General features: G+C 38.8%; 2 protein-coding genes across 2 annotated transcripts; one reads left to right on the top strand and one right to left on the bottom strand.

The window, feature by feature from the left end:
- Window positions 1-4690: 4690 nt before the first annotated feature.
- LOC143881118 (pre-mRNA cleavage factor Im 25 kDa subunit 2) lies at window positions 4691-17981 on the top strand. Its single transcript, XM_077384116.1, has 7 exons — window positions 4691-4867; window positions 6717-6762; window positions 14717-14810; window positions 14925-14998; window positions 15850-15936; window positions 16027-16137; window positions 17149-17981. Exons 1-7 carry the CDS (start codon window positions 4746-4748, stop codon window positions 17218-17220), a joined length of 606 nt encoding a protein of 201 aa, XP_077240231.1. The 5' UTR covers window positions 4691-4745; the 3' UTR covers window positions 17221-17981.
- Window positions 17982-20077: 2096 nt separating this feature from the next.
- LOC143881117 (pentatricopeptide repeat-containing protein At3g29230-like) lies at window positions 20078-22130 on the bottom strand. The gene has a single exon (XM_077384115.1). The coding sequence runs from the start codon at window positions 21749-21751 to the stop codon at window positions 20096-20098; it is 1656 nt and encodes a 551-aa protein (XP_077240230.1). The 5' UTR covers window positions 21752-22130; the 3' UTR covers window positions 20078-20095.
- Window positions 22131-22452: the final 322 nt, after the last annotated feature.

The raw sequence follows: 22452 nt of genomic DNA, 5'->3' as shown, positions 1-22452 counted from the left end.
GTTCACAAAGCACTCGAACAGACAATCACCTAATTATAAGTTCGCACATTACTCTAAATCGAGTAACAGTTTTAGTAGCTAGAAAGCATTTGAAACCTTCAATCGAAGGACTCTTCTCTAGTAAAAATAATGTGTAGGATTTTTGCACTATAATAGTCACATGGCCTAGACCGTTATGATAAGGGAGTGCGACGTGAAGAACGAGGTGATAAAATTAGAGATTTTCCACTAATCTTGCTTGAATTACGAAGAGCCTAATGTTTGTTTCTATAAAACATTTAAAGGAATAAACATGGAAAGATGTTATATAAGCATGAAAAGATGTAAGAATATAATATTTTAATCTAACCTAGTTACTAATTTAATCTAGCTACCTAATGTAACTATTTGCTTCATTTAATCCACTTACCTAATCTACCACTAAGATGATTGGACAGCTTATTTCAACTCAATTCAGCAGTGAGATCTCACATATTATAAATTTATAACAAGGGGCATAGCACTAGGTATTACCATGGTTTCAGGTTTCGGAATGCCTTTTGGTCCTCACCCGAACCGAAATTTTGGATGAAATCCAACGAAATCAAATAAAATAATATTTTATCTCGTACAAAATTTCGGCTGAAATGGTAATTTTGGCCGAAACGGTAATTTCGGGAAAATATTAAATAATGCATAAAATCCAATTTTTTTGGTGATATTCCTTAAATTTCGAAATTTGGGTTGGAATTTTGTAACGTTTTGGGTTTACCCGATTTATTTTTCGGTGACCGAAACCCGAATTTTTGGACAAAATTTAAAACCATGGGTATTACAACCCGTCCGTATTCACGTGGTTAATAGTTTCCTTCCCTTATCGTAATGGTCGACGCCGTGTGGCCATTTTTTTTTTTTTAATGGTAAAGAATTTTATTACTATTACCGTAACATAAACATCTCATTGGCCCCCACAAGTGAGAGAGAGAGAGAGAGAGAGAGAGAGAGAGAGAGAGAGAGAGAGAGAGATGGTTTAATAATGTAGTGAAAATGGCAAAGTGTAGCTCATCTCATCTCTCATCCCACTTTAGGGGGAGGAAGGGAAAAGAGCATGTGCTCGTGTAGGGACAAAGTACAAGATCCTCACGTGCTGCTCCGTCAGGACATGCTCGAACCTTCTAAGAAAGCTATATTCCCATCATTTGGTGTCATGTGACGCCTCCTTGAAGTTGATTCCACACAAACCACCAAAAGAAGGAAAGGCAAAAAATGTAGTATACAAGAAGCTGCTCAAAATATCCATCCAAGGGAACAAAAGAAAACATGTCGCAAAAGTAAAAACCCCTCCAAAAGACTCCACGCAAGGGCACAACACAATGGGACTCCACGCAAGGGCACAACACAATGGCCTACGGGAAAAAAAGGTCTCACCTATGGTTCCTTTATTATAGATCAAGATTAAGCCTGTCAATGGACTTGGATGGTCCGAATTCGTCAACATTTAAACCATGTTTATGTTTGTTTTAGGCCTCGTTCGTTTGAGATTACGACAGCCGATTTTGAGTACCAAACTGATTGTTGGACTCAAAATTACATAAATTTCAGTCCAATGATCAGTTTGGCACTCACAATCGGTTGTCATAATCTTAAATTTGTTCCGTTTAATTGTGAGTCTAGTAATCGGTTTTGGACTCACAATCGATTGTCAAAATCTAAAATGAGCAGGGCCTTAGGATTTAGAGATCCGATTATGAGTACAAAACTGATTGTTGGATTGAAAATCAAGGTCATGTTTGTTTTGGATTTTGGGAACCGGTTGCCAGTCCAAAGCTGATTATTGGACTCAAATTTACCTTTTCTTTTGATAGGATGTCAAAAGAGAGGATGTCAAGAGAGGGAAAGTAGACCTGGGGATGGAGCGGGGAGGGAGGGGGCCTTTTCCAATTACCATCTTAAAGGGTATAGGACTCGAGAGGGAGTGAATATGCAGCTTATGAGTTATGACGTTACCAATTACTATCTCTGAAGGGTATGAGATTTACCCCACATTGGGGTAAATAACAGTTGTGTACCCTCTCTTGATGAGTAACTGGTACGACTTGTGACCACTGGAATAACCACTATTTTTTTCCCTAGGGATAAATGAATATTTTACCTCCAATTCACCCCGACTGGAATAGACCCTAAAGGTGAGTGCCAAAGAGAACAAGGGCTTTAGACTAGTAGCTTGGTAAGTAGCATGCATAATGATAAAACTATGGCTAATGTCTTGGCAGCTTGTTTGAGGGAGGTCATGGGATATATCTTCACCCCACCATCTTGGGGCCTTGGTGAAAGGAAAACAAAATCTATTTGGGTGGTAATTGCAAATGAATGTTTTAGAGTCAATAAAAGAGGGACATTGTCTATGTAAAAGGAAGCACAATCGTATGAAGCTTTTATAAAATAGATTACAAGAGATAACATTCACCTCTGCCGCTACTAAGTGTGTTGCCTGAACTCACCCATTCACTTTTTTTGAAGGGCTGAGATTAAAGATGTTTTTTAATCCCAGCCCTGCACAAAGAAGTGAAAAGCACTTAGTTGAGAGTGAGGTGAAACAGGCCCAAAACATAAAAACAAACTAGGAAATTACGTATGGGGAGAGCTTGGCAGAATGTGAGCTTGTCTCTCATGACACTAGAACGAGTAGAACTAAGTTATTTAGTAAGAACATTAGCCACTTAATCTTCACTCATAAGGAATCAAACAACTTGGTGAAACCTTAATTGATGCTTGATCGAGGCTTTTGGATTAAGAAGCTAGGATCATCAGTTCAATATGTGATCTCAATGCCAATTGGCTGCCCTTATGAGTTCCGTTCAGATTAACAGATTTGATTACGTATAGGAGATGATTCTGCCTTTGACTGTTCGGATTGTCCAACTTGAGAGTCCTACCACTAATGACCTATAAATGATCCTAGTCGAGATCGAACGGTCATCACATAGTTCTAAGAGGGGTCCCACAAGTTGGGCAATCTATAATGAAGCCCACAGTAGAGGGCCCTACCAACAATGACCTAAAACCAGTAACGAGAGGGTTTTAAGAGTCCCCCAATCTAGCATATCTAGATGGCTTCAAATAAGTTTCCTAACTGATTACATAAAATCAAAGTCCCTACATCCAACCTGTGGCAGAGTTGGGTAGTTTCCAAAGTTTGGAAAACTCCTCTAATTACCAGATTTAATCCCACTCACTGATGAGAAAACCATTATCTAAAACTCCTTCACGCCAAGGAGTTTTTGTGAAATTTATGACTTGCCATGTCATCACCATCCAGGTGCCAAAACACGCTACATCATCCATGGCCAAAAAGACACCTGTTGGCCTCATTTCGTTACTGGGTAGGGCTCCAATTGGGCACACTTTTATGCCATGATCCACCTGGATCATTGGATCATGTTGGCCCACATATTTTTTGAAATGGGCCTAATCGAGATGGAGCAGTGATCATAGAGTTCTAAGAGGAGTCCCACAGGTTGGACAGTCTAGAGTGGAACCCACGGTAGTGGGCCCTACCAACAATTGCCAAAAATTAGTAATGAGAGTTTAGAATGGGACCCACAAGGTGAACAAGCTAGTTAGGTGGGGCCGAACAATGAATCATTTAGATCTGTGAAGAAGGTGGACACAAGAAAAAGTGTATTTAAATAAAAACACTCGGGTCCACCTTGTTAGAAGATCCAAACTATTCAGTTGTTGGGCCCCATGGTAAATAGGTCTTTGCTCATGAAATCATCTCCCTAGGATGATCCAAACCCTCTAAAGCTGTAGATCAACTACACCATATAGAAATCTACGGCTGTTAGAGTTAAGATTATCACACGGAGATGATTTTTGGGGCGCGAGAGCCTAACAACTGAATGGTTTAAATCTTTGAACAAGGTGGGCCCTACCAATCTAGATTGTTCACCCTTGTGGGCTCTATCTTAGAACTATCTCATTACTGGTTTTAAGTCGAAATCTATGATAGACTGACCATCTCGTTTAGGCCCATTTTACATCATTATTGGTAGGGTCCTCAAGTTGGTCAATCTGAATCGCCAAAGCTGGAAATGGACTAGCACGGGCCGTGAACAAGGAAGATGGGAAGAAAATGATGTGTGGTGTCTCTGTTGTGAAGCCACAGTCCATAGGGGTGCAACTCGGGTCGGTTTGGGTTAGGTTGGCCGGTTGGGTTGGGTTGGGTTGAGGCCAACCCTAACCCAACTCAAGATAGCATTCCTCAACCCTAACCCGACCCAACCCGAGCCTTAGGTTGAGGATGGTCAATCCTAACCCAACCCACCTCCAAATCAGGTCAAATCGGGTTCGGGTTGAGTCAGATTCCTAAGGTCAAACAGTAAAATACAAGAAAAAAACATAATCCTAAGAAAATCATGAAAAAATTAGAGGATAGAGATCAGGTTCGGGTTGGGTCGGGTTGCCAAGGCCTCAACCCTAACCCAACGCTAAAATCAAATCGGGTTGGCTTTTCCCAACCCAACCCAAGCCAAAATCAGGTTGAACCCGTCGGGTTCGGGTTGAGTCCAACCCCAGCTGCACCCCCTCGCCACAGACAGTACAAGGAAGCGAATTCATCCTAAAAGGGGCGAATTTATTAGCAGGCTTGTAAAATAGAAAGGTTTTGGCAATTGAAACATGAGGCATAAGTAGCGAGTAGGAATTTCATTTTCTGTGTTGTCTTCTTGTTGCTGAGAGAGAGAGAGAGAGAGAGAGAGAGAGAGATGGTTACAAGTTCTACTGTGGTAAATGCGTACCCTCTAGCGAGTTATACATTTGGAACGAAGGAGCCCAAGATGGAAAAAGACACTTCTGTTGCAGATCGTCTGGCGAGAATGAAAGTCAAGTAAGTGATAAATCAATAAGAGAAAAAAAAACTCCAAATCCCATAATAGAAAAACCCTAGATTTCTTAAGGCTTTGATTTATAGATATTTTTTGTCTTCGTCTTTCTCAATGATAGCTTTAAGAGCGAATACACTTAAAGTTAGGGTTTTCTCTTTTAGTTGTTTTTGTTTCTCCTTTTGTTTTTCTTTGTGTGATATGTGAAGAAATTTCTGGAATAAGAAGGCATGGAACTGTGATTTTGTTATTATTATTATTATTGAAATGGAACCCTAATAGAAAAAGGCTACTTATATTGGAGCTATAATGTTTTAGTAATTGCACAAAGTCAGCTTGTCTTTTCTCTTTTAATTGGCTTTTTAGAGCTTTTAGGGAACAATAATTGGCTTTGAAGCTGTTTAAATAATAAAAGACGAGGTGAGTTAGTGCAATTATCAAAACATGGTAGTGCCAATATCATTATCCTAGAAAAATGCTTGTATTAGGCTTTCTTATGTGATTTTCCCTGTCATAAATGAAACACTTGTGTTTGGTTTTTTAATAGGAAAGGAGTAAGATGCTATGTACATATGTTTCTGGTAAAAACCCCAGATGCTTAAATTATACTGTTGGATTTTTTGTATAATGATAATTTTTGTGACTAGAATTTGAAACAACAACCCCCCCCCCCCTGTTTTTTTGAATGGTGACTAAAAATTGAAACTTGAATGTTTAATTGAAATTTGAGTGTACTTTGGAGAAGAATTTATGGCGGTCATTATTCTAAGGTTTCCTTCTGAATAAAATTGGGAGTGAAGTTCGACTAAAAAATCATCACGATCACATTCTCTTGAAGAACAACCTCGTTCGTCTATGTTTATACATTGCTTTCTATGTTACTTGAACATGGATACTTGTTCCACATGGTAGTTTGGTAAACCTAGCGTCTAGACGGATTTGTAAATCATATAATTCCTTGAAGGTTGGGTTATGATTTTTTTCTGGAAGGTAGTTACTAAAACATGTTTACTACATAAGCTGCAAGCGGGGAGAAGCTTGCCCCACTGTACAAAATAGAAAAAGACAAATAAGGTACAAAACTACAAATGACATATCACTTCTCTAGGGTTTTTCTTTCACTTCTCGGTTTATATATGATTCGAGATGATTGTCATTGATCTACTAAGTTCCACCATCTCCATTACTACATTTGCTAACCTCCATGACAGTGAACTTGCTTTCTATGCCCAAACGGTTGCATTAGCTGAGTTACCCCTCATCCATAAGTGACCCACTAGCTCCTCCTTGAAGATATGATGGCTTGATATTAGCGTAATGACTTTTTTGGTTGTGCCTTGTGTTACTTCTTGATACCAACTGTGTGGAACTGCACTTTTACGAACCCCCTATCGTCTCAAAAACTTGCCCACCATCTGTTGGCCCCATATTACCCCTCCAATGAATTTAAGAGTACTCCACACCAGAGAAGATCAGCTCATTGATGCAATTTTCCAAAGTATGGAGCACAAATTTTGAATTCAATATTTTGAATTGATGATCTATGTTTGGAAATTGATGCATAAATTTTTCTAATTTTAAATATTAAGGACTTTATAAAATTTAAGCCTCCCCTCATTGGAGGGCCGTACAGTTCGCCTCCACATTTTATTTTTTAGAACCATTGAATACATCAAATATGTGTTATTTTTGGAAGTCATGCCTATATATGACCTGCGTTGGGTTGACATTTTCCCCATTTTAGTTCTTACTACATTTTGGATCTTTGGGCTTAATTTTTTAAAGTCTTAATCTTTTTAAGTTTACATTGCATGTGACATGTGTTGATATATTTTTGTTGATGTTGATACTCAGCTATATGAAAGAAGGAATGCGGACTAGCGTTGAAGCAATTCTATTGGTTTGTATCTGCTATCTCTGTGCATCTATTCTATTCATTGGTATCTACTATCTTTTTGCATCTATTCTATTGGCTGATATCTACTATCTTTGTGCATCTTTTGCATTTTGTGTCTACTCTTATCATGTTTGAAAACTATGATGTAGGATTAATAGAGACAGCCCAATTCAATCTTTATAACATATGCAAAATTATCCAAATGTATGGTCAAAATAGTTTTTTCACACTTTCTAAAGATAACTTAGATCTAACTCTTCAATCCAACCATTTGATCTTAGATCAGACAAGAGTGGATTGATCGCCCAATTGCTCTTAGCAAAACCCTTGAATAAAATTTGAACTTTGCAATTAAAATCAAAGATCAAAGAAGATTTCAATTTTTGAGCATATAGGAAGTTCGATGGTTTAGCTATGACCTATGATTTGTGGACACAAACATGAATGTTGTGTGTCAACACGGACACGGGGTGTCGAATACAGCAATCCCCCAAAGTGTATAAATGGGGGCACGACTAGAAACGGGGATTTTTTTTAGCGGACGACTAGAAATGGGGATGCAACTATGTTTGGCTGGGAAATCCGTTTGTTTTGTTGTAATAACAAGAGGAAAAAAACTAAATAAGTAAGAAGTGAAATCTGCTAGTTTTGTTGTAATAACAAGAAGAAAATAACTAAATAAGTAAGAAGTGATAACGGTAAGGCAGCCCTCAAAAAAGGATGAGTTACCCAACTATGTTGCGTATATTCTCATATCTCAATGAAACACTAAACCAAGAAAAGGCAACTCCAAAAAATCTTCGAAACCCTAAAAACTTCCAACATCCATCAAATCGAGATACGAAATCGGAAAGAACAATGAGTTTCCCAACATAGGGTTTCATTCGATGGTCGAGACATGAAATTAGGGTTCTTAGAAAGAACAAATCTACAAGAAATGCGCGAGAGCGGGAGATGAATTCGAAGAGAAAGAAAAGGGGAAGGAGGATTACCCGCTGGAAGAAAAGTGGCAGGCAAATTTCAAGCCGCAGAGAAGGAAAATGGTCGAGAAGAGAGAAGAAGAAAAAGGGATGAGAATAGCAGAAGGAATCGAAAAAGCAGCTGTATTTTTAAAAGTGCTTTCTTTCCTAGTCGATAATCGACAAGTCCAATCATCCACTAGAAGGAATGTGACGAACTCAACCCTTTCTTTTTTCTTCAATGACCATGGTATCCTCGATTTTTGTTTTACCCTCTCTCTCTCTCTTAAAATTCTTATTCTTATCTTTATCAGTTGCATCATGGGTGTGGATAGTAAAAAAGAACGTGTCGGGCTTTATGTCACTTCTGATACAGACAGAGTAAAGCACTGTGCATGTTATTTCAGAACATAAACAATTAAAAAAACTGACAACACCTAAGTTTTTTAAAAAAAACTCTGCAATAGTCAATGCTTGATGTCGTAGCTAATCAGAAACGTCCTTAGGTGTAGACGTGTCTAAACTAAGGTTTTAAATTTCGGTTTCGGTTGGCACGGAAACAAAAATGTTTCTTTTTGGGTGGAAATCTTGTAAAATCACGGAAACGTATGAAAATATATGCAAATGATGAAATTTCAAGATGAAGCATTGTGAAATATTTTGCAGAATCCATCCAGACCAGAAGCTGTCATGACCGAGAGAGAAGACACCCTTCTCGTTCTCCTCCTCCGAAAAAGTTTTCTCCAAAGAGGCCCTCTCCGCCTCATCCAGAAAACTAAACTCCACCTCTTCAGGTATAGGGCGCTCTATTCCTCCTGATGTATATGGCATGGTCGTTTGGGCATTCACTGGGCCAATTGGGATATCGGATGCTAGCGAGGCGGAGGTTCGTGCAACTCATCAGGGAATATAAAATATTTGGACAATGGCTACTTGGATCGAGTGATTGTGGAGGGTGATTCCCTTAATGTCATTCGGTGGCTTAGTGGTTCCCTTGCCCCTCCTTGGAGATTCTTGCAGTTTTTCGATGAGATTCAAGAAATAGTGCGTGGATCTTTGATCGTCTTCAAGCATATTCATAGATCTTCCAATGCCGCGGCGGATAGATTAGCGAGGGAGGGTGTTAATAAGATGGGTCTTGAGTTCTTCGATTATCTTCCTCCTTAGTTGTCTCTCTTTTCTTTCTGTTTGCTGTTTTTCTTCTATGTATGGATCCTATTGTATTTTCCTTGGTTTGACACTTGACCGAGGTCTTTCCTTTTTAATGAAATTTGCCACCATTCGAAAAAAAATCATTGAGAAATGCTGGAATAAGCACGAATACTTATTTAGAAACCATCACCTTAGCGAGAAAGCCATCCATAATGGTTTAATCACATTGAATACCTAGTGACATGCGTTGTCGCACATGTCTAAAACAGTCAAGTCAATAAAGAGGTCCAATGTAATGAAGTATAAGAAAGTAGAATGAACAGTCTCCTCTCCAAGGACCCCAACTCTATATCAATACGATGTAAATCGTAACACCTTTCCATTTTTTGCCGTTCTGACCATTTCAGTCGAATTTAGGGAATGTCGGTCAAATTTCAAAAATTTCGGATGGAAATAATGACTTGGAAGGAATTCATTGAAATTTCGTTTCGGTGGGGATGAAAATGAAAAAAATTCTGTCGTTTTGGGGAAATTTACAACCATGGTTAAACCTGTGTCGGCACGAGCCAATGCTAAAAATTGCAATGTTGATGGATCATAGATTATCACTTTAGGGAGATAAAGAAGATGGAAATGATAGTTTAGCATCACACCACTAAATCAAGGGCATCACACCGATAGACGATCAAGAAATCACTTCAAGATCTAGAGGGGAAGATAACTCTTCACAAGCAAAAAGCTCTAGTGATGCAGGACAATACCTAGAATAGGGAAAATCCTACACTCCAAATGGGATAATGGGTTCATGAAACTTTTAGGCTTACTTAGGAAACAAAATAACACATAAATTAACTAAGTATGGGCTGATTTGACTCTCTAATATCTACGGGCAGCAGTAAGACTTATACACGCAGTCATAAGTTAGAGAGATCACAACTCATATGAGATAGATAAATATGTGCAAATGAAATCAACAAGTAATAGGTCATAGAGATAACAGATAATAGCAAAATTAATCCAAAACTATAGTCTATTATGCAAGATCAATTAAAATAACAAAGAATGATGCAACCCAATGAATTAAACCCCTATAGATATGAAACTAGTATCATTCAATGATTCACGGCAAAGAGGGAATTTCAGCAGTTTCAAAATATTAGAAAAAAAAAATAGTTCAGATTAACAGCCAAAATAGTATGATGCTTTTATACAAAGGCTGGAATCAAGGGGCTATTAATTTAGGGATTTGGGAGAGTTTAAAGCAATGGATCTTGAGAATTTGGCTGAAAATTGGATTCCAACTAGGGTTCTTCAAGTTTCCAGTTGAGATCTTATAAACAAAGAAATTAATTTGAATCTAGGGTTTCTAATTTGTTGGACGAAGAAGGCACACGCAGTTTGGGTTTTTTTTTATCTTACCTGTGATGCAGCAGATCTGAGAGATGAGAAGAAAAGAAGTAGAGGAGGGGAGAAGGGTCGGCTCTAAGCCACCGCAGAGAGAGAGAGAGAGAGAGAAGAGTTCCACGGCAATTGCAATAAGCGATAATTGTATTCCATCGAAAAAAAATAGCGTCAAAGACTACATATAGAGAGTTCACGCGTGAATGTTCCCCAATTCTAAGTGGGGTCCACACGGCTTTAGATATCCATACGGCTTTAGATAATTACTTAATCACTAAGTAATTTGTTTCCTATTCTATTACAACTCTGACATAATCAAGTTCCATCTAATAATAGTAATAAAATAATGTGCAACTAATGAAATAAAGCAATAATAAATAAAAAAATGTCCCACTCATGATGGTAACGTGGCCCACTCATGGGAATAGCTAGCATAGACACCATATGCCATGGTCCATGCTAATATCAAGATCAACTCCATCATCATCAATGATCACGATCATCTCCATCATCAAAAGTACGGATCGCGGATATCCTTTGGCCTTTTCGACGCCTGTAGACCTTGAATCCCTTCCCATGGTCGATGTCCCCATCATCTAGGTTTGTATTCATTCATAAGGTAACATCATAATGGTAGCTCGAAGGCATGTATTGTCACTCGTGTATGGGATTGGAGGTTCTTTTTTTTTTTTGAATGGTGTATTAAGGTTCATTCTAAACATAGATATTTTACATATTTTGAAAGATGGTGATTATGCCATTTGTTTAATCTTTCAACTTACTCATCGTGTTAATCAAATTAGCATTAATATTTCTTGAATATATATGGAGTTCTTTTGGTTATATGGGTGCATGCAAGGAATCAAACTTCGGACTTCTAAAATTACTTTGGGAACATATGCGTATGATGGTTTAATAACAGAAACATATGGAAGCATATGCAAATGATGAACATTTAACATGAAACTTCAGGAAGTACTAGAATAAACACAAATGCATGCTCAAAAATCATCACAAAAGCAAGAAAATGTGTTGTCGCACATGCTTTATAATTCAATAAATACAATACTTCACATATAATTCATATAAATATTTATACCTAATACATGCACTATATTTCACATGAAATTTATATAAATATAATCATGTAACACATTTTTTTGAACTAGATATAATTATGTAACACAGACTGGTACATATACTACTAATACATTTATAATTTTAGTTTCACTATGCGTTTCGATTTTGGTACATGTTTCACTAGAGATGAAAACATAAACATTTTGGTTATTTCATGCCGGTTTCAATGGAAAATTTAAAACCATGTGTGGGTGGCCTCGGCATCAATAAGATCACATTCAAGTATTGTTCCCTATTCCACGACAAGATGGCATGCTGGATATGATGTCTGGATGAACCATCTTCACCAAAATCCATCTCCGTAGTGGTTATCATCAAATACGTGTCAGACTAGGTGATGAATGAAATGAGGATTTCAAGACAAAGGATGGACTTTATGCGTGGTTAGTGATGATGCACGTTGGCATTACTAATGCTCCCAACACCTTTGTGTCATGAACCATTCAAAAAAAAAAAAACACCTTTGTGTCATGTCGCAGTTATTTCGTTCTTTTACTGGTTACTACTTTTTTGTGGGTTATTTCGATGATATCCTTATCTATAGTAAAAATATTAAAGAGCACATTTTTAATCTACAACAGGTGATGAGAGTTCTCCTCAAATAGAAGCTCTATGTTATGAGTCGTAGTGTTGTATTCCTTGGCTTTGTTAACCTATTGGTCTATTCTGACTAATATCCATAAGGGGCAAAGTTTTCATGGACTGACCACTTTCTACTAGAGGTTTATTAAAAATTTCAGAACTATTATGGCGCCAGTCATCAGCTGCATGAAGAAGGGTGTGTTTTCTGGTCTATTGCAGCATGCAAAGATTTTGAAGAGACCGGTAAGGGAATGGTTGAAACTCTAGTCTTACAACTTCCAGACTTCTCTAAAATCTTTAAAGTTGCTTGTGATGCTTCCAATGTGGGTATTGGAGCAGTTCTTAGCCAAGATGGTCACCTAATTTGCTTATATTAACAAGAAGCTCAATGAACCAACACAACGGTATTCCACCTATCACGAGGAGTTCTATGCAGTCATGCATGCACTTCATTACTGGCATCATTATCTAGTTCACAAGGAATTTGTGCTTTAATCAGATCATCAGGCACTTTAAGTATTTGCTAGATATGATTGAAGTGATTTGAGTTGACTAGGAGTCAACATAGGGGAGATGTGAGGCTATTATGGCTTATATAAATCCTTCTTCTTGGGGTATAAAAAATTAGTGAAGATTTTGGAAAGCTATTGCTGAAAACAAACTCGCAGCCGTGTGGGTGTGACAGTCATCTGGGCATGAATGATGCTTCTCTTTATTTACCATTTATGGTTTTCTTCTCTGCAGTTCATATTTGTTTCCTGCTGTGTTATTGATCGAACCTGTTCTTCTTTATTAAACATAATCTCTCTTACTCTTTTCCTCCTAATCCTATACAACTTGGCCGCTATTTTCCATCATCTTCCTTGATCACTAACCTTATTAAACCCTAACCTCCATCTAAACAAGTACCTTGTGTTCTAAATCTTAAGACCCAAACTCGAACCCTTACACCCTTCTCTAAACCCTGATATTTCCCCTTTGAATCTTTGAATATGTACCGCCAGCCTTGACCTAAACCCAGTCATAACAGCAGGGGTAAGGCTGCGTACTTCTAGCCCTCCCCAGACCCCGCAATGGCGGGAGCCTCGTGCCCTGGGCCGCCCTTTCCCTTTTGGTTCTACATCCTCTGGTTTGTTTGATTGTTGGGATGGATATCCCTCTTTTGTAGTGGGATGTTTTTTTTTTTTTTTTTTTGAAAATTGGCATGTCTATTCATAATAACAAGATGTACCAAGTTTGGGGACAAGTAGTCCCACCCCATTACATGACATCATGAACTGCCAAAGGGCGATTCTCCAATGGCCAAAAAGAAAAGATAAAAGGAAAAAACGCCATCAGTAAGATCTTTAAAACTTCCGTTTGAAGCCCCACACTGCACCTCCAGAAGAAAAATTAGGATTGCAACAACTCCCAAAACCCAAAGAACCCTAGTCTATGTAACACACACAGACTTTCATTACCAACACTCCTTTCGTTCTGAAATTTAAAGCCAGAATCCTTCGATACAACCGACGGGATGTTTAGGGCCTTTCTATTTTCTTTTTCTTTTTCTTTTTCTTTCAATCCTTTTCTTTTGTGGCAACATAGGCCCCTCTGTTTTTTCTCTCTTCTGATAGTTTGTATGTTGCCTTCAATAGAAGAAGGATGAAATGATGGATATATTGGTGGTGGGCTTCCAAAAAACCTTATTGGGGTTACTTTTGGTGGAGGAGCTCTATAATGCCCGTGTATATTTTTTCCTAGGAAAAACACTATTGGTAAAATTGTAGGTAGTAGGGGTGCAAGTTTGGCCCTGTCAGCCCTGAGCCCGAACAGGGTCAGGGCTGGATTTTCCAACCTTGAGGGCCGGTCAGGGTTCATTTTTTTAGACCCTGACTCAGGTCGGGTCGGGCTCTGGGTTAATGCCTCGGGTACCCTGACCCGACCCGACCCTGAGTTTCCTATTATAGAATTGAACCATCTATGCATGTTTCTTTTGCTAATGTTTTCTGTTATCTTGAATTGATGTTTCTTTAGATTATTATTATTAATTGTCTCTGTTGTTCGTCATGTTGTTGAATTCATATTGTCTTATTTTGTTCCCTTTCTCTGTTTATTGATCATTTTGTTCTATATGATAAATGGTTGCTTTATTTTTGGCACTCTTAACAAGTTAACAGGTATTTGCACTAGGGTCAATTAGGCCCGGCCCGGCCCTGCCCTGAGCCCTGTAGGGCGGGCCATGGGTTGAGGTTCTTCGGCCCTGACTCAGGATCAGGGCGGGTCAGGGCCGAGATAATGGGATCCAGGGTTGGGCTAGGGTTTTGAAAAACCCGACCTAACCCGACCCTGTTGCAGCCCTAATAGGTAGGTCCCAGCTGTTTGGTGATCTAAAACTTTCATCTGCTAGGCCCTATAATTGATGGGACACATACTAAACATCCCTCTGACTAGACAATACTAACTCTTGGATTTGTGGAGATTTTTGCATCATTGCATTTTACTTTCAGAACTGTCTATTTTAAAAGGATCTTCTAGCAGGGAGGATTTTTGGGGTGTGCCTTATTCATCGTGTAGATCAACAAATAAATGGTTCAGATCATTGAACAGGTGGTCCCTGTCAATAATTTTGCATGCCTTTATTTTTCTTTAGAAAAACAGGACTAGTCACCATATAATTTTTCCTTTTTATGTGGTATTTTTATTCTTTTTCAGAGTCCGAGAAACTGACTCTGACTATGCAGGTGCAGGAGCATAACCATCCGCATATACTACTTCTGCAGATAGGGAATACCTTCTGCAAACTTCCTGGTGGAAGGTTGAAGCCTGGAGAGAATGGTGTGATGTCTCATTTGCTTATGAGTTTGAAATATTGTGGTTCTGTCTATGAGATTTATGTTATTGAGATTTCTATTTAGCTCCTAACTGTCCACTACTTGGCAAACACTGCAGAAATTGAGGGCTTGAAACGTAAATTGTCTAGTAAGCTTGCTGCTAATTCAACTAATCTTCAGCCAGATTGGCAGGTATTGTTTCCTAGTGTAATTCATCTCTGTTATCTTTTACCTCCTGTGCTTAGTGTTATTGTTTCCCGTATATTTGTAGATGTGAGCTTGTTTTAATGTATGTTTCAAGCCTATGTTGCATGGGGACAGGTACGAGTGTCCGAATGGAACACTATCTCTAGTGTTGATTTAGAAAACTTCAGGAAAATGGACTCATGGATTCTGTATTATATTTAATCAATTTTAAAAATATAATACTTTTGTGTAATAATATGGTTATAGCAAGTAATATATTTGAAAGTAATAATACTTTTGTGTAATAATATGGTTATAGCAAGTAATAACAATAAAACACACAAGCAGTGGTAACTGTAAATTTGTGTCGGTATTCCAAAAATAGTGTATAAAAGAGGTCTAGAAAGGTCACACCACATCCATGTGAGTGTCAAAAGCTGACATGTGTCCGACATGGGCACTTCACCCATTCAGAAGAATCCATGCAACACAGTTTCAAAGATGAGTTCTTTTAAGTATGTTTCAAGTCATGTTCGACTTGGGTACTTGGCCCATTAAGAAGAATCCATGTCGCATAGTTTCCAGCATAATAAGTTTTCTCTGAGTATGATGTAAGTCATCAATATAAATTTTGGACATGCACAAAAATATTTATGTCCTGCGCCATCCTTGCATTGTTGCATGTTAGCCAATCAGGTTGGTTGTTTTGCCTTTCTAGCAACTGGAGCTCCAAATTTCTATTCATGGCTGAGTACTAGTTGAATTAAATAACTTATCTACAGTAACGACGTGTATAGAATTTATTTTCCTCGGGTAAAAAAACCCTATGCCCAATCACATGTTGTCATTTTTTGCAGATTGGAGAGTGTGTAGCTATCTGGTGGAGGCCAAACTTTGAGACAATAATGTACCCGTACTGCCCTCCTCACATCACTAAACCCAAGGTGAATGATATTTCAGTGCTGAAACCCCATCTATGTTTTTCATGCGGGTATTTCCATACTGTACTAAACTAGGGATATTTTTTTTTCCAGGAGTGTAAGAAGCTCTTCCTTGTTCACCTGTCTGAAAGGGAGTATTTTGCGGTGCCGAAAAACTTGAAGCTGCTTGCAGTTCCTTTATTTGAACTCTACGATAATGTTCAGGTGTGATAGTCTTTTCCTCTTATCTCTGGAAGGTTTCTAAAGTTGGGACCTGATCATTTGGATAAATTTTATAGTGGTCTCTATTTTTTCAAAGAAAAATGAGGGCACATAATAGTACAGGTTGAGCCATTTAGTTGTTAGACCCCACCATAGATAGGCTATGCCACAGGAATCATTTCGACAGGGTGATCCTTACCATTCAAATTGTAGGGTGTAAATTGGATTGCTTGAACAGTTTAAAAGAAAATGAAAAAAAGAAACAGTAAAAAATCTCAGAATATCAATGTTATGATTGTCCCTTGTAGATGACTTGGTTTGTGACCGATCCATTGCATGGCACTACATGAATCTTTTAGTTCACCGAACTGCTTGACCCCACTTTTGCTTTTTCTACCAAGATAATTCCTTGGTCATTTAACGCATTGATTTTCTAGACGAATTAACCGCTTTCCTACACAAGCGGCAAAAGTTTCAAACTCTCAGCTGCAATAGCCATTTCCATGATTTCCTTTCGTTTCTATTTGGCACATAGTTTTGAACCACGGTAGCATGAGACAATCCAAATGAATTTTGGTAAACCATGTTTGAAATTTTGAATAGCTTTTTTAATATCATGTTTACACAAATATCATGCTGTGTGCCATGATGAATGATAATGAAATCAGTTTCAAGCAAAATACTGTATTTTGACTCGGGTCAGTTTGCTGTTGGGTGTTATTTTAGATTAAATCTGACATTCTTATGCCCTGTTCGTTTCAGATTATGACGACAGATTGTAAGTCCAAAACCTATTTTTGTCCTCAAAATTACATTTAAATTTGAATCCAATAATAGGTTTAGGGCTGACAATCGGGTGTCATAATCTGAAACGAATAGGGCCGTGGATTCAATCCTACAAATTGTAGGTTACTTTGATTATTATCTGTTGAAATTATTCATCACTTCCTGTTCCATAAGAGAATCTGTAGACCATCTACATATATCTTGCCTGAAATATTGCATATAATGCAGAGATATGGACCAGTCATCTCCACAATCCCACAACAGCTATCCAGGTTCCAGTTCAACATGATCAGTGCATGAATCAGGAGATACCAAAATGAATGAGTAAAGCTGGATTCTTTAAGACCAACCAATCAGTTAAAATCGGATTTCAAGTTTTGCAGGTAGAAGTGTTACTGCGTCATGATAGAAGCTATTAGTCTTTTAACTATATGATCTGAATAGTAAGTCTAACTTTATGATCTGAATAGTAAGTCGATTTGGTATCTGTACCCTGATATCCATATAAACTGTTTGATGCGGTTTGAGTTTATATGCACTTGTATGAATATGAACCCTTAACCCTTAAATGTTTTAGGGTTTAGCTTAGAGAAAACACCAATTAGATTTGTCTCGGCCAATCTAGGCATTATTGTGGTTTTGAGTCTACTCAGAGCCATATGTGCATCAGGGTCCCATCTTCCACAGGGATGGCATATCTATCAAAAGTAATGTAAGATGCAAGAGATGTTGTGTAATGTGCAAGAGAATTGTCATGATTTGTATGTGGAAAAAATTTGTAAAATTATTAATTGGTGCTTGTGCCACCATGTAACCTGCTAAAAGAAAAGAGAAGTTACATCCTGATATGCTTATGCGTGTTTTCTTCCTTGTTGCCTTGTTCGACATAAATTTTGAAGTGCATGGAAGTTGTTAGGCTTTCGGCTGCTGGACATTTACTTGTATTAGATTATCTCAACCAATGGTGCATGAGAAAACCCTTTTGTTTGGGCATGTTCTTGTTTACAACAAGAAGTGTAAACTGGTGTCATTATACGTTAATTCATTGGTTGAAGGTAATCCTTCCAGTGTCATTTCTAGGGCATCATTATGGAAAATGGGGTTGTGGAGATTGGCCAGTGATTAGTTTTTCTTCTTTCTTATTGCATTTTGGTTTGTACGGCATTGGGATCATCTCTGCCCTGCTTTCTTTGTTCTTCTAATGTAATATTTGACTACATCTCAGTGTCATTTCTAGGGCATCATTATGGAAACTGAGGCTGTGGAGATTGGCTAATAATTAGTTTTTCCTTCTTTTTTCATTGCATATTTGTTGGTAGAGGACCATCTCAGCCCTGCTTTCCTTGTTATTCTAATGTAATATTTTTCTACATTCCTCCCTTGATCTCACAAATCTTAACTTGATGGTATTTCAATGGGGAATCCCGGAGCCCTGGCAGTAGGAGGTGCACTAAGGAATGACCAAGTCTAAAATTTAATGGTCCATTTCAGTGTTTTGGGTGTCAAGAATTCGATCAAAACCAAGGCTTTTGCTCTTCTTTTTCATCTTCTCCATGTTTTGCAACTAGTTTGAAGGTATGTTATGGTTGAAAGGTGACTTGGGCCCTTGTTAGGCAACTGAGAATTTCTTTTCCATTGAATATTAGGCGACCTGAGGGGAGTAAGTGAGGAGAGGGTGAGAGAAAGCTTAAAAGAATAGCTCCACTCGTAATATAATTTATTTTTTCTCTGTTTTTTGAGCCACTTTTTACTCCCTTCTCAATTCTCTCCTTCCACCCACCCACCCTCCCTCTCACTACTAATGTTCCATAGGAAAAAAAATTCATGATTGCCAAACGCTACCAACATTATTTATTGGAGGCATATTTCCTCTCTCTCTCTTTTTTCCCAACTGTTGATGGAAGCCAATTTCATTGCTGATATCCCAAGCCTTGCCTTCCCAACTCTGTCCTGAACAAACCGGTCTACCTCCAATCATGCTGAAAGCGCACCCTATGACACTAATACACTGCAATATTTCTTCAATGGCATTAGCAATTCTTGATCCAGGAAGGAACATTTATGAAATAGAATTTCTGTTCGTAGGAAGAATAGATATCTACAGCCCTGAGGGACCGAACAAGCCATAGCATTTCTGTGGATCTTGTAAAAGATCTGCAGTAGGATTTGTTGTGAGACTGGTTTTATCTCGACTGATGGTCTTGATCTTTATCGTTATTATGTCTTTAAAGAGACATTGAAGTATCCGTTCACCCACACCCACCGGAAAGGTGTGTGCAAATAGACACCTTGGCCACACCCTCCCCGCTCTCAGGCTGACTGAAATCTTTAGGCAATTGTAGAGAGGAGATTTCAATGATGCAGGCAAGGTTGCCAAACATTCTGCCCGTAACGAAATAGACAGGCTAAGTGTCACGTGGCCATTTCGTCCAGCGCTGTTCGAATGGCCTATGCCCGTGACTTGGTCTATCAATGTAATATGTAAGACTCATGCCTATGTACATGGTGTAGTGAGGACCCCAAACCAAAGGTCCGTGACATAAGGCTTGCATCATACAATTGGATTCGAAGTGGACCCCACCTCCTGAGGGATAGTTTAAACTAAATTTTGACGTGAGTTCGCGCGGAAACCCGGTTATGGCAGGCATTGGATGGGTCATCTGGGATCATAATGGCTCCATTATAATGTCCTTTTGAGGCCCGCGGGTGTATGTGATGCAAATTGGCAGAATTTACTGCTCTCTTATTTGGCCTGAAATGGTACGTGCAGCACAACCTCGGTCCACTTATTGTCGAAGGAGATTATGCAAATACAAATCGCATGGGCTAGGAACAAGAAATGCGGACCGTGTAGCACATAAGATTGATCAGATTCGTGATTTGGTAGCTACCATTCATCCTTCACTCACATGAAGTGATCTGTGAACTGCATGGCTGATGAGCTGGGTAAGTAGGGTGTGAACAAGGACACCACCCTCATTGTTGATTATGCCCGATCTTAGGGTGCTTTCACTATGTTTTTTCTATTTGGTTTTGATTCTCGAGCCTTACGCATGGTCTTGTTTTAGGGGGACGGCTCGTCCCTATGTAATGACTCTGATCTGATGCAATTAATTATGTTACGTTACCCAAAAAAAAAAAAAAGAGGCTTGCATCATGTAAAAGAATAAGAATCTCATGATCCAACTTCATCTATACCAAGAACACTACTACATCCAGTTCTCTTCCAAATCCCTTCATCTTCCATCTTCTCCCTAGCGCTTAGAGCCTCAGGCCATCGACCGGCGGAGGCATAAATATTTGAAAGAAGAACATAAACTCCCGACTCATTGCTTCGCAATTCTGAAATCTTCTCCATGACCTTCTCTGCCAATTTGAAATCATTCCTCACTCTGCAACCTCCAAGCAAAGCTCCCCAAACCGCAATATCAGGCTCAAAAGGCATCTCCCTAGCTAACACCTCTGCTTCTTCTAGCTGACCATTCCGGCTGAGCAAATCAATCAAACACCCGTAATGTTCAATCTTCGGATCAATCCCGAAATCTCTCTTCATGCTATTGAAAATCCGCCGGCCATCTTCAACCATACCTCCATGACTACAAGCAAACAAAGTGCTACTAAACGTGAAATCGTTCGGCTTAAATCCTTTCTTTTGCATCATTAAGAAAATTCTGATTGCATCTTCAATCCTTCCATGGATTGCTAGTGATTTAATCATTACATTCCAGCAGAAGACGTCCTTCTTGACCATCTTGATGAAAACTTTGAAAGCTCTATCAATGTCTCCACACTTGGCATACATTTCTATAATGGAAGTTCCCACTATTTCTCCTATTTGAAACCCATCTTTTATCAAATAAAAATGTATCCATTGCCCAATGTTCAGAGCTCCCAAATGCGAGCAAGCATTCAGCACGGAAGTAAATGCATACCCGTCTGGAGTTGGGCCTTCCAATTGCATCTGAACAAAGAGATCCAATGCTTCTCTAAATTTCCCATGTCGGGAATAATGAGAAATCATGGAATTCCAAGAAATTATGTTCCTCTCAGGCATTTCGTCGAACAGTTTCCTCGCTGTTGTAAGATCGCCCGAATTAGCAAACGCTCTGATCATCGACGTCCAAGAAATGACATTCTTCTCCGGCATTCGCTTGAACAAATATCTCGCGTTCTCTATATCCCCAACTTTCGAGTAACCCGAAATCATCGAATTCCAAGAAACCAAATCTCTTTTAGGTATTTCATCGAACACCCGTCGTGCATATTCTAATTCCCCAGTATCCACATATTCCGAAATCATCCGATTCCACAATTCTATAGGTTTATCAATCATCCCATCAAAAACCTTCCGTGCTTCATCCATTTTTCCAATCCCTATATAGAAATTCAAAAGCGAATTCGCAATAGAGGAAACATCTTCAAACCCAGATTTCAAAACCTGGCAATGTATCTTTATTCCAACTATGAGGTTTTTGAGATTCAAGCATACTTTTAGAACAAAAGGGTATGTATACGCGTTGGGTATGATATCTCTTTGAGGCATTTTATCAAACATGTAGATGCATTTCTCATATGGGCCGTTATAAGCATAGCCTCTAATCATGTTATTCCAGAGAAAGATCTCTGGTTGTAAAATTCCGTCGTCGCTCGAAAAGAGTTGCTCGGAATATTCCATTGTTCCGAATTCGGTACTCCGGCGGTGGAATTTCGAGTAGATTTGGATGTTTTGATTGAGAGAGGATGTGATGAGGAGGCCATGGATTTGTTTCAGCTGTTTGAAGGTACAGTTTTCTAAGAGGAAAGAGATTTTCTGCTCTACGTAGAAAGACATGCAGATATTGCCGTTTTAACGGTTGGTGTGTAGTGCGCACCATGCGCACTTTTGATGGTTGGGTTTCTTTTACCTTCTAGTTTTGTTTTGGGCTCCCTTTGGTTAGATGGTTAGGCTTTCCTAACCATTTCCTTTTCAATTCCTCCCGGTTTGCCATGTTATTTCCTCTTCCTATTCGACCGGAGTAAAACAACTGAACGCACAGCTGTTTAGGATAATCCAAACCGTTCATTTGATGGGTGACAACTTAACACATAAATCATCTCCATGGGATGATCCTAACCCTCTTATGTGTAGAGGTTTCTATAATGTACAGTCCCATTATAGAAAGGGAGACAGGAAGATCTTGGTGCATGTTGTAAAACAGTGGCCTCACCCTCTGCATGGGCTTTGGTGGAGATCATGGGACCCATCCTACAAAAAACATGAGGAAAAATTGTGGGCCCATCCAATGCATGGGTTCGAGTGGAGTAGGTAGGAGCCACCCTATCAAAACATGGTATTAAATGGTATGCCTCACCTCACCCTACGCGTGGATTGGTAGATATGATGGGCCCACCAATGAGAGTTTGGTGGGGCCTGACTATCAATTGGAATTCAGTTATTCGCAGTGTACAATGATCCCTGTTAAGCATCCATAGCGGAATGGTTAAAGCGCTCAACTCATAATTGGCAAATTCGTAGGTTCAAATCCTGTTGGA

Source organism: Tasmannia lanceolata, unplaced genomic scaffold, assembly GCF_043159265.1.
Source record: "Tasmannia lanceolata isolate RefF3 unplaced genomic scaffold, GAP_Taslan_0.1 ptg000007l, whole genome shotgun sequence".
Classification (NCBI taxonomy): Eukaryota; Viridiplantae; Streptophyta; class Magnoliopsida; order Canellales; family Winteraceae; genus Tasmannia; species Tasmannia lanceolata.
Note: the sequence above shows the minus strand (reverse complement) of the source record. Positions and strands in the feature narration are given on the sequence as shown.